General features: G+C 42.5%; 1 protein-coding gene across 2 annotated transcripts in view; it reads left to right on the top strand.

Moving 5' to 3' along the window:
- The window catches only part of CORO2B (coronin 2B), a 127,848-nt gene that overhangs the window by 87,390 nt on the left and 27,177 nt on the right, over positions 1-13,281 (top strand). For both annotated transcript variants that reach the window (XM_030578305.1, XM_030578306.1), the window contains exon 3: positions 9,141-9,257. In XM_030578305.1, the coding sequence (XP_030434165.1) occupies positions 9,141-9,257 (117 nt within the window). The remainder of the gene's footprint in view (positions 1-9,140; positions 9,258-13,281) is intronic.

Here is a 13,281-nt window from a genome sequence, read left to right as displayed (position 1 = left end):
TTTTATTTACAGGCATGTTGGTGGAAAGCAAAATTCTCATGACTATTCATGCTTTTTTATACCAGAAATGACTTATTCAAGCCCTGTTCCTAAAAAAAATCGTTGCCCGGTTGGGGAAGCAACGACTGGCTAAGCACAAAACACAACATGCTGGTGGATCTGAGGCTGGGTGAATAAATGCAGCACCTCTTTGCAAACACTAGAGGGCATGAGGAAAGGAGGAAAGTGAAAAGGCAAAGTCATAGGTGTCAGCTTGCAGCGTGACTTCAATAAAGCATGTCGTGGCAATCTTCCTGACGGCTTGCTTCCTGCAGTCAAAACAACACATTCCCATATTTACATGGGAGAGAGGAGCCTTGGTTAAAAGACATCGTAAAACTTTGAAGTTTCCTTTTTAGTCACAGGATCTGAAGCTCTGACAAACTCCCTTCAAATGAGTCCGACACTGATAATGTCAAAATAGGATTTCCAGTGCTGAGTACCACTGAAACTTGCATGTAAGCTCCCAACATTTCCAATAAACCTTTGAAGCCTCAGACTGCTCAAGAGTGAAGCTTCAAAGAAAAAGTGTTTTGTGATGGGCCTAGTGCCTCTGAGTACACTTGCCTTCCTTTTTCTGCTGTACGTTTATACCAGAAAGCTCTATGCAGGCTACAGTTGCCTGTACAGTAGCTGCGTATTGAAGCTACTGACTGTAGAAAAAAATACGTGAACTGTACAAACTTGGGCTATTAGCTAATTGGATTATTCGAGCAGCATTTTAAAATATGTAAAGGGCCTGGAAATGGGTGAGACTGGACGATGCCTATTAAAGTTGTTTTTGAACTGGAGCTCCTCAAAAGGGCCTGTCTTAAGAAGGCATGTGCAGCCTTCACTGGGCATATTTACACAGAGACTGTCCATTGAAACTGTACTTGTGGTATTGGAATAATTACAGAACTCTGTTTTGCCCTTGTCAGTGCTCCAAAGGCATGGCAATTACTAACCATTTCCAAAGCAAAGATTTGCCTCTCATTCGTCAAGAGGCAAAATGACTGACTTACGCAAGCTGAAAAATTGTCTTCTTCCCCTTCCCCCTCCCCCATGGCATAATAAAACGAATTCCTTCGCTCCAAAATGATGCTCTTTAATTGCTCCGGTTCCCAGGCAAAAAATGTGTCGAATGCTTAACGCTGCTGAAGATTTACTCCTTCAAGTCCCCGTGACGACAAATGTAAAAGCGTACAGGAGCCTACAGGCATTTCTTACTCACTAGAGTGCTCCCTGTGTTCTTGTGCCTCCACACTTAAAGGGAAAGCAAAAATGTTGCTAAATCAGATTCTGCCTTTGTTAACGTTTCACACGTACACAGCGGCTGTCAAAATGTCTCTGGGAGGGGGCGTATTTTGATGGAGAAGGCAAATGGGCTGCACCAGTTTCAGGGAATAACAATCGGATCCTGTGTTCTGGTTTTGTGAAATACCAGCATTATTTTGTTTTAATCAAAAAATTAAATTCTTGCAGTGTAATGGCCTAGTAACTGAACTGTGTTTTTGTCCCCCAGAAAGCCTAATGAATTTTGATAAAGAACACCAAGTCTACTTTGCAAAGAAAATTATTCAGCTAGTTGCTCAAAATTAGTGATTTGCTTATTAAAGTACACAGTTCCAGGATCTGTCCTCTTGGAGTTTAACAGCAGCTGCATAAATTTGTATTTCTCGTAAGCTTTGAAAGAGTGATCTTCAGGCAGTGTGCTGTTAATGCCATGCTAATGCAAATATGAAAACAGGAAGAAAGTTAGATTATCCAAAGTGGGGTTGATAAGTGATGTCTGTTACAGCACTTTATAAATAATAACCCATAAAATACTGGCTTTGCATTCCAGTAGTTCACAGCAGGATGATAGGCAGGCAAAAAGGAAGGTCTGCCCTGATCCTACTGTATGTTACTAGCATGCAGAACACAGCTCCATGCCCACGAATGATGTTGATTTTTCTGTATCTTGCAAATCTACTGCTCTGCACTCACAAGCACACAACGTCCTTCATTGTGTTCTCAGAGCTCAGACCCCAGCCCTTCTGCCAAGAGAGCTCATCAAATAAAATATTTTTTGTGGAAAATGTCAAAGGAGGGGGGTAATCTATTTGTTGTTGTTTTTTTAGTTTTTCATGGAGAATTCCCTGCCCCCAGTGGAAATTCAAAAAATCCAAATATATTTCAGTTTGGAAATGCTGTTGTGGTGCCTCATGGGAATTATATTTCAGGTGCCTCATGCTGACCTGCTCCTCCATAGGCTGGCATCCCTGGTTGGACTACATCTCCCTTCTTAATGTGGAGCAGGTGCCTCCTGGGAGTCTCTGGCCATGGTACATCATAGCAGATGTAGTCCACCAGAGGAGCCTGGCCCATAGAGGAGAATGGGGGCATGAGGCAGCATTTCTAAAACTCAAACCTCCGGAAAGCTTCGTGGGGAAAACTTCATTCAGTCAAAACCCCAGTTTTCCATCGAAAAACCATTTCTGTGTAAAAATCTCAACCAAGCATAGCCGTAAAGTCTCTAGAAATGCTTTCCCTACTTCCCACTCCCATACCTTGTTCCTGTGGGCTTGGCTCAGCTAGTGGTTGTGCTTGAGTGGCTCGCTCTGTTGTCCAAACACAGCATAAAACACATGCCATCACCTCTCAACAAAAATGACAGTGGCACTGGTGACAACAGTCTGTGCCGGTCATTGCATCAAGCAAGATTCCTGCCTTGACACCAGTTAGGATGCAGGCTGTGGACAGAAAGAAGGAGCAGGGATATTTTAATTTTGGGAGTTACCAGGTGTAGGCCATCTTTGCCCACCATCACCAGAAGGGACACAGATAAGTTCTGGGAATAATGTTGGGGGCATTCTCTGGCCTGTGTTGTACAGGAGGTAAGACTAGGTGATCACAATGGTCCCTTCTGGCCTTGGAATGGATGACTAGGTTCTCCCACAATACCCAGCGAAAGCATTCATAGAGCGGCACAGTTTGCTGTAGCACTATAAATGGTGGGATAGGCCTCCAGAGGTCTGAGTCATTGTGGCCACAGGCCAATTACAGCAAGTACCTTGTTTAGCAGCGTGGTGTCTTTCTCTCTCTCGTGTTAGGCTGACTGGAGGGAAGTAACTCCAGGCTTTATCACAGAATAAAAAGAGGCCATTTCTTCATTTTACAACATTTCAGTGACTTAAAGGGACAAAACCAGTGGCTCACACCTACCAGCAGAGGGGCTTCCTTGGATGCGCCCCTCACAGCTGAGCTCCCCCAGTAGGGCTTTGCCAAAGGTAGATGGCAAAGAGTAGGTTAGATAAATGTCTATTAGGGATGGTCTAGACAGTATTTGGTCCTGCCATGAGGGCAGGGGACTGGACTCGATGACCTCTCGAGATCCCTTCCAGTCCTTGAGTCTATGAGTCGTGGCCAAGAGCAGTGCTGCACTCAGTCTGTTCTCAGCTGATGCAACAGAACCTGGGGCTGTTTCATTTAAGCACAAATTGGAGCAACAGGTGGCTGCTCCTAGAATATAGGAGGCACAAAGTCACCTTCCTGCAGCCTCCTCTATCTCCCTGTGCCGGCACTGAGCCGGGTTTGTCTGGAATGGTCTACTGGGGCCATTGAGCATTGCACAGAAAGAAAGGAAATGGATCGTGTATCCGCTATGTTTATCTTAAGATCACTGTCTTTGACAACAGAAGGGCAAAGATCTGGGGGGAAGATTCACCAAGCTGCAATGACTTCATTTCTATTCTTCATCTTAAATCTTTGTGGCCTTTATATTCTCTATGATGGCAAAAAATAAATAAATATCTGAGCTGGTTTCTCACACTATTGTATCAGTGGAGTCTCTCCTGATACGACTCAGGTTAGACTGGGAAGAGAATCAGGACCTTTAATTTTTACTATAACTGGGAAAACTGGTGGGGAAGGGGGTGCAATCAAGCAGTTCCCTTTTTCTGGTACACGTGGAAGGCTCCAGCAGTTCCCAACATGTTTAGTGCCTTTATAACCAAGGAAGAGAGAGAGCAGTAATTTAGAAAAGCAAACAGGCGGCTTGGCTGCTATCCACCATCAGCACTTTTCAAACACTCTCAGCGTCCATCTGGGGGCCTGACAGTGCCATGAGGAAAATGTCCAAAGGTTGACTTGGTTTTGGTCCTAAAAATCTGAACAGATTTCTTATAGCACTAATCAACTCAGACCAGAGTTCCCTGGGAATTAACCATCCTTAATTCTTCCAGTCATTTGGTTAATCCCTAGGAAATATCCAGTACATTGATCATTATTGCTTAATTAAAGTGGAATTACCAGACAGTCAGAATGGTAAGTACAGGTATTGGCTTAAGAAAGCACATTAGCTTAATGGATAGTGGGAGTCCATTAAATAGCAGAGTTTGACCCATTAGATCTGCTCTGGTAGTTCAGAGGCAGCAGCATAAAATTAAGACCTTTGGAGTAATCCAAGTGACCCACAATCAGAAACACCTAATTGGAATCTATCCTAAAGGAATAGGAGTTTAACCCTGTATCTTTCAACAGTTCTATCCTCTCTTTCTTTAAATCTTCACCTGCCACAATGGAAATTGGGCCTAATGTAGGTTAAATTCACTTTGGCTGCTATCAGTCACTGGAGTAAAAATGAAACGTGTTCCATATGGTCAGGGAATTTGCCTAACATGTCCTAATTAATAAGAGGCTCATAAGTCAGAAATCAATGTGGCATTAAGTGCTCATCATAGGCAAGTAAAAAGGGGTATAATCCTGTGGCTGTTATGTTCATGGAAATTAATGAATGTTTTATAAAGGATTTCATTAAAGGGCAAAGGGAAACTGCTGAAAATGACCCTATTATTGCGACAGTGACGTATCTGAATGTGTCCATTTGTTCGTGTATTGAAAGTAATGAGCAGATGCAGAATTTTTTTCCGTTTACCTTGGTAACTGAAAACGACACAGATAATAAACACTCCTATGTTGCAAGAATAGCTTAACTCTGGCCTTATATGTAGGTTTGGCAGAATTGAATTTTTGTAATTTTGAGAGATAATATCAATGTTTCTTTTTAAGCATTTTTTCCATTCTTATCTTTTTTTTTTAATTTTGACAGTTGTGGGAAATTGGGGAGAGTATAAACAATTATTTAATGACACGTTGAGATTCAAAAAGTTAAAGCTTTTATAACCATTAAAACACAAATTGTCAACACTGTATATCAAAATATATAAAGTAAATATCCTTAAATCAAGCTCTAACAAATTCTCAAGCAGTGTTTTCTTACTTGGCCTCGCTGTACATTTCAGTTCTCATCGGTGGAAATATTTTTTCTTTGGCTTATGTGTGTGCAGTGAAATTGAGATTTACCAATATTTACAGATAAAAATCGAATCCTGGAGCCAGCTGATGTGTTGTGTTGGAATGATTGGTTAGAATCTTCATTGAATTAAGCAAACAGAACACAAAGTGTTAAAACGTCCTTTGAAAACAAGAAAGCAGACACTGGAATTAAGCTGATTGCAATGCACCAATCAGTCTGGTTTTTAATTTGATCATTTCTGCTGTCTTAATTTCTGTTTTTGAAGAGAGGTTTGTTCACATGATGCAGCTTACTACCATCTACTGAATTCTAAAAAAATCAGATCAAATCAAATCTGAAATAACCTTGAATATCAGGCATTGCATAAAGGGACTAGGGGCCAGTACACCAGCTGGAAATTATCGCTATGAGGTATGGACATTATATGCTCGCTTCTTTTTCCTACCTTCCCCTATGTGCTTGTATCTCTTTCTACATCTGCAGAGTTATTATTGGAGCTGGCTGAAAATCACTTTTTTTCAAAATGCTTTTCCAACAAAAAATGGCTTTTGGATTAAATGGAAACTTTTGCAGGCATTTCTGTTTTCTGTTGAAATTTTCAGGTTTTTGTCCAGTCACGTGCATAAGTGCCGTGAATGAGTGCTCAAACATCTCCCTGATACATCACTAGTCAATGACTGGATGTCTTGTGCTTCTTTTCCAGATGACTTTTTGTGTAGTAAATTAGCCACATTTGCGGATATTTTGGTGCCGTGGCATTTTGCATTCCAGTTCAATGTGGCATTTTCTATCAGAAATGCCCATCCCTTTCCTTTAGGTGCTCTGAATAATGACTAATAGCAATCATTGGTATTGCTGGTGCATGTGTTAAATCTTTGGCTATAGAATCTTTGTACAGTGGTTGGCATCCTGTTAGCTGATTGGGGCTCTCTAGGTTCTACTGAAATACACATGATAAAACCTCTAGAAATGCCCATTCATATTCTACCCTAAAGCATGCTGAAGGGATTGTTCTGTGTATGACAAAATTTCTCTTGGCTGGTGATGGTAGGAAATCAGTATACAGTATTAGCTGCTGCTTTTACCGGGGTTTTGTTCCTAGAATAAAGTAGACATTCCAGTCTGTCTCTTGGACCCAGGCTTGACTTGTTATAACCGGTATCTGTGTTCCTTTTCGTAGCCACAGTGGCTGTGATGTAGTAGAAACAGTGACAGCGTCACAGCAAGAGCCAAGAATCCCCGGTAATTAACAGACTAGCCCAGTGGGCACAAATTTAATTCAAATAATCTCCCCAGGAGGCAATGTCTGAAGAGCAAACCCCTACGTCTGGCGTGTAAGTATCTGACCACTCACAGTTGTCCACACTCCCAGGGAATTCAGCTGCAACCCCTCAAACCAAAACAAGGCGATCTACATGGTAGCCCTGGCTGAAACACTATACCATTCTTCCCTCCCCTCATGTTACAATGGATTACAAAATACTCACCAGCTGCCCGGGTATTTGCTGAACTATTACAGTAAGAGGCTATGAATCTGCTTCACAGATGTTTGCTTTACTGGTAGATTACCGAAACCAAGGACTTACCCATGTGCATTTCTTTGTTCACATTAAATGAAGCCAGGAGCTACATACTTAAGGTCAGTGCTGAAAGTGCTATTAAATATTTAGTGTATTTAGCATTCTGACCTATCTTGTTTTCAAGCCTTAAAAAAGCTTGACATCACCTCCTAGTGGACACAAGAAGCCCATACACTAAGATCTGACATTTCAGTGTGGCTTTACAAAAAGGAGAGAACAAAGGAAAGAGAAAGGTCTGCAAGTCTTATGCCCTAATTAAGAGACAAACAATCAGTCCCTCCGCTTCTATACATAGACTGTTTTAGACAAAGCAGCATGTAGAATAATTTTATACACTCAGTAAGCGAAGACTGGGGAATTTTCTACAATTCCACTGAAGAGAGGAAACTAACACAAGAGATTGATGTGCATTAATAGATCTGTGTGCTGTAGTCACCAAGTGAACTGTGAATTTTAAAAATCTTTCAGCTTTCTCTCTGCAAATAGAGACAAAACACAGGGCTGTGCAAATCTGACTTTTGGATTTAGTGGATGGAGCAAGAAGTTGGGTGGGGGGAATCTGTTTGTGTTGAAACAAAAAAAATCATTTTTTTGAAAAACGTTCCCCTTAATTTTTGATGTTTTTAAACCTTTTTTTAGAATGGTTTTTAAAAATATAATTGAGTGAATTTCCAAAATGAAACGTCGGATTTTCTTTCAAAATGCTGAAATAAACCATTTTGACATTTATGAAACTTCTTATTTGACAGAAAGAATTTGCAAAAATTGACCCAAATTCATAAATTGTTTTAGTTATCTCGAATCTGCATTTTCAGCAAAAAAATAAACAAAATCCCCTCCAAAATACAGGTTTGCACAAGAACAATTTGCCCTTCTCCAGAAAAAAAAAATCCCTAAAAGTTTTCCTATAGGAATTTTTACTCCCAGTGGAGAGAAATCACATCTCTAAGGTGCAAAGTGCTTGCTGCACTTTCAGTGTTCCTATTCTGTAAGCTTCTACGTGTGGTTGTCTAGAATATTATTTTTTAAAAAAAAATATGCCATGCACAATATGACTTCAGAAGTTTGGGGAGAAGGAAGGACCCCAAGAGCCAATTAGCAATTTTGTGATTGTACCCTCATGCTATCATAAATGTTACTCACCAGAAATTTCTATTGTAAATTGTTTCTTTTTCCCCAAAGAGTTTAGTAACTTCCACAGGGAGTTGAGAATCCAGGCACTAAACGAGTGGATTTTATTTTTATTTATTATTTTCCACTTATGCTGCAACTAGCAACCTGCCTCTAGGAGCGTTTACAATTATATAAATAAAAGCATTAGTTGGTCAGACTTCTCGTAAGTCATGCAAGCCCATCAGCTAAACAAACCCTGCAGCCTCTTCACACAATTCCATTAGAAAGAGACTAGCTAAAGCCTGTACAAAGTGTTAAACTGCCGGATCAAAGGATGTCGCATAGCTAAAGGGAAAGGCATTTGTTGTATTGGTTTCTTTATTTACAAATAGTTCAGCAGCAGTTGCTGGGAGTGTCCTAGAAAGGAAAGAACAGGAATCTTTTCCTCTAGAAAGCAAGAAGAAGGATAAAATTGCTGCACTGACCTCAGCATGGCTGATATCTGGTTTACCATGAAATATAAGTGGTCCAGGTCATTACAGCAACCATCTATTTTTGTATCTCAGATACATATTTGTCCTCGTGGTAATGTTGTTTGAATTGACCCTGCCCCGTAATGCATTTACTCTTTCAATTTACCCTGGTGATTCACCCGCACTCCCCAATCAAATCAATCTTATGCACCAAACAGAAAATGTCAAAACTCTTTCCCTACATCTTTCACTGTAACTGTAATACACCTGCATGTTGTAGGAGAGTTTGAACGCAAAAAAAGCTTGCTTTCTTCTCAGAGCCATCTCTTTGTTTCGAGCTAGTTCTCGATAGTACCATTTGATCATTGTAGAGATACCATGCTGTAAAATTGCTAGTTGTTAGTAATATCCTGAGGAAATCAACATTATTTAGATTTGTTTTGCACATTTAACCAGGCACATACGAACCACAGAGAAGCAGGAGAAAATGAAATCTGATCTCTGAAGCAAGCCACAGAAGGAGAGCTGAGTTACTAAAAAGCGTATCCTCTTTGCTGACGTTTGAGTTATGCAAATAAGCTCTGCATTCTCTCTTAACATGAGTTTACTTCTCAAGATGACTAGAATTGTTGCTGATCCTGTATTTCTCCCTTACAGACTGGTCGGATAGAACCAAACTACCCAAAAGTCTGCGGTCACCAGGGCAATGTGCTTGACATCAAGTGGAATCCTTTTATTGAAAACATCATAGCTTCTTGCTCAGAAGACACCTCGGTGAGTAAAAATGATTTGAGCTGATGTCTCCTTTGACATAAAAACTTCAGCGGGAGCAGAATGTGAACATCCTGCATTCCTCTCAGAGGGTGGTAAAAGCGCATTGTCAAGCTTATAGGGTTATCATAGGCTCCATCTGTCTGGAGTGAGTCATACCATGCTCACTTTATTGGCATGTAATTTTTGGCTCCTGTCGTGGGCTTGGGGGAAGATACCAACAACGAAGCAATAGAGGAATTTGTGCTGCTAGGGATCTGATACTAGAGGGCTGGGACACTGGCTATCTTGCAAAGTGTGTATGTGGGTGAGAGAGAGATTTAGTTTTAAAGGTTAAATAGTCACATATACAGAAATGTGAAGTGACTGGATGAGTTGACTGGCAATATGCCCCAACCATGACTCTTAGCAGGTGTTTTGTTAGTTCCACCATCTTGATTTGGATTTTTCCAAAGGGTTTTTGTCACTCTGGTTTCTCATCCTTTCTGTGAGGGGCAGAACCTGGTTCATGATCCTTGAAGAAGGGGGGATTTGATGGACAGCTTGTGGGAATGGGCTGTAATCCCAGGGGCCATATGAAAGAAGGTCCAGAAAAGAGAGGGGGGGAGATAATCGTGCAGCTTGAGTGGAGGGAGGATGTGGGAAAGGAGGGAGCAGAGACACATGAGCAAAAAGGCAGGAGGCAACAAAGCAACTTGAATTCATGTCACAAAAGTAGTGACTGCCCCTTCCTCATCTCTTCATCCATCACTGGGGTCATCAGTGACCAAGGTGACCTATGGGGCACAGCCTCCTTCTCCTGCACGCAAACACCTGGCCTCGTGCATTGTCCCCCTCTGTATAAAATGCAGGTAGTGCTGCAAGCTAAGGATGGGTCAGGGGAATTGCCCCAGTAACCACAAGGAGGGAGGAAGGGAAATGGGGGGATCACTTTGGAAGAAACAAATAATTCTTGAGACACAAATCAACCACAAGCTATTTCCAACCTTGGAATGATTTCTAGGGGCTTCTGCTTCAGCCCGCTGAGAAGCGGGCTCATGCCGAGCCACTGGCTGTGTGTGAGAGAAGGGGATGTTCCCTGCTCGCATGGTCTGTGGCGATCTCTGAACTCTTTTTTTCTGTTCACAAGAGCTCCTGTTCAGATGTCTTCCCCCACCATCACCCTTCCTGTCTCTCCCTAGCTCAGAAGGTCCCTGCGCTGAAGCATCCACATTCATCATCCATCTATAGATACTATGAACAGCAGAAATCATCATAAAATCATGGAATCTCAGGAGGTCATCTAGTCCAACCCCCGTCTAAAAGCAGGACCAATCCCCAACTAAATCATCCTAGCCAGGGCTTCGTCAAGCCTGACCTTGAAAACCTCTAAGGAAGAAGATTCCACCACCTCCCTAGGTAACCCATTCCAGTGCTTCACCACCTTCCTAGTGAAATTTTTTTTCCTAATATCCAACCTAGACCTCCCCCACTGCAACTTGAAACCATTACTCCTTGTTCTGTCATCTGCCTCCACTGAGAACAGCCAAGCTCCATCCTCTTTGGACCCCCCCTACAGGTAGTTGAAAGCAGCCATCAAATCCCCCCCTCATGTGTCCTCTGCCTCTTGTGAGAAACATTAAGGGGGAAGGAAGAGGAAAGCGTATTCTCTTGTTTCAAACCTCTTGCCTATTTCCTCCTTCTCAGGAGAGCTCCTCCGTCCGCAACCTAACAGATTCTGCCAGAACAGGGAGGGTCCTGAGCCAAAGGCGGACCACTCTGCCCTTCCCGTGAAGCCCTAACCGAACACCTATGTCTGATTCAACTTTGTCAAAGTCATCAGCATCCTCACAAGGGGAGGTGTGGCTTCAGTGCGTGGCTGGTGCAGACCAGATGGGGCCACCTGGCAAAGTTCCCCAGGTCTCCAGACTAGGCAGCTGAAAGAGGAGTGGGGCCCATGTTCTATGCAGGCTGGTGGGAAGAAGAGACTGGTAGTTGTTAAGACTGCTCCAGGACAGGGGCATGCGCCGGAAGGAGGGGGATGGCAGATCTAGGGGAAGCACGTCTATTCTATGGGTAAAAGCTGGAGTAAATTAGAAGGCTCTGGAGCTGTGTGCTGCGGTTTCGGCTGCTTGTGTTAGCATTTCTGTTATCTTTCTTTATGCCCACTAGAAAGCAGACATGGGTGTTTAAGTGCTTCTGATTTTACTGTGAAATTTTAAATGATACATTTATGCAGCTTACAACGAGCTCTGACCTGGTGTTTTATGTAAATCTGTAGCTGTTGTTTGGCTGAATCCAGTTCCCTCTGCTATACAGTGATGTCATTGATCGTTGTAGTAGTGTTCTTTTCATAGCCCATGCTGCAGATAAGCAGTAGGGCTGTGAACAAGGATGTCTTGTTTCCACCCAACAGCTATTATTAATCCTTCTTACTACCAAAGACCACAGGGGCTGCAACTATTCTAGTGTCTAGAGATATAACAAGTAAGTGGGGGGAAAGGTAGTCTTACAACGTGGTGAAGACTGAGCCAGGCCATCTATTTGGCTGCTGTTTGCCTCCACTTCTTTGTTTTCTGACATTTCCCTCTGGAATAGTGAATTGCACTAAAAAGCTGCCTCTGTACAGAGTAGTATGTGAAAGCTCAGCAGAGCAGTAATGGGAATTTGTGGTGACCCAGTTCTTACTGGTTACAGTTCTGCCTCAGTAGATCTTATAACATCTCTATATATTAGAGAGACAAGGTCGGTGAAGGAATATCTTTTATTGGGCCAACTTGTGTTGGTGAAAAAGACAAGCTTTCGAACTACACCAAGCTCTTATTAGTTCTGAAAAATGGGGGAGAAAATCAGTTTGGGTAGAACCAAAATTGAATTTTGGGGGGACTTTTTGGTAAATCAAAACGTCTGGTTAAGTAAAATGTTTGTTTCAGGCATTTTTAACCTTTGTAATAAAGAAGGAAATTAAGGGTTAGACCCACAAAACTGAAAGGAGGAAGGTGCTGGTGGTGCTTTAGAGACCTTTCTCTCCTTCTATGGCCCAATGATTCTTCAGTATTTTGTAGAAACTGGAACAGTTTCAATAGGAGAGCTTGAGGGGGAGAACCCAGTAGCCCAGTGGTTAGGGTTCACATCCCAGTTCCAGAGCAGGGTGTCAAACCTAGGTTCCCACATTCCCTGATGAGGGGTCTAACCACTGGGCTACAGTCAGAGACCCCTCCTAATCCAGCCTGAACAATCCACAGTTTTAATAATGTTGAATCGATTCATTTAGACACTTCTGGAAAAATATTTCATTTTGACCGAAACCATTTGGTGAAATCAACACAAGATAGTGAAATGTTTTGGTCAACCCATTTTTGGTTGGGGGGAAAATGTCAGCCTAAAATGCCAGCTCTAATGCAACGTTCCAAATGTCCATTCTATGTGCTCTGCAAATGCGGCTTGTTGTTGATGCAGTAGCACCATTTGTTGTAATCACGTGCATTTGTCACCCACTGGTGGTTCTAGCTCATGAACGTCCTTTGTCACAATACAGTTTTAATTTGCGGGGTGCTTTACAAACACGGGCACTATGCTGGAGGCCTAAGTCAAACCTAATGTAAGTGAGTGTTAAAGGCTAAGTATGGCAATTTCCTCGTGTCATGTGTGATGGGGCAAGGCCAGATGGCTACAGTAAAGTACTGAGAAACAGGTATGTTAGCCCCAGGCTAAACAAATCCCTAGTACCCTGGTAACCAAATGGCAGTTGCTCCAGGTTAATCAAGGCACCTGGGGCCAATTAAGATCTTTCTAGAAGGCAGTAGAGAGAGCTACTTTAATCAGAACACCTGCAGCCAATCAAGGCAGGCTGATCAGGGCACCTGGGTTTAAAAAGGAGCTCACTCTAGTCAGGCAGGGAGGAGCCAGAGGAGAAGGATCGTGTGTGAGGAGCTGGGAGCAAGAGGGCAAGGAGCTGAGAGTGAGAGTGAGAACACTGCTGGAGGATTGAGGAGGACAAGCATTATCAGACACCAGGAGGAAGGTCCTGTGGTGAGGATAAAGAAGG

This window comes from Gopherus evgoodei, chromosome 10, assembly GCF_007399415.2.
Source record: "Gopherus evgoodei ecotype Sinaloan lineage chromosome 10, rGopEvg1_v1.p, whole genome shotgun sequence".
Taxonomy (NCBI): Eukaryota; Metazoa; Chordata; order Testudines; family Testudinidae; genus Gopherus; species Gopherus evgoodei.
Note: the sequence above shows the minus strand (reverse complement) of the source record. Positions and strands in the feature narration are given on the sequence as shown.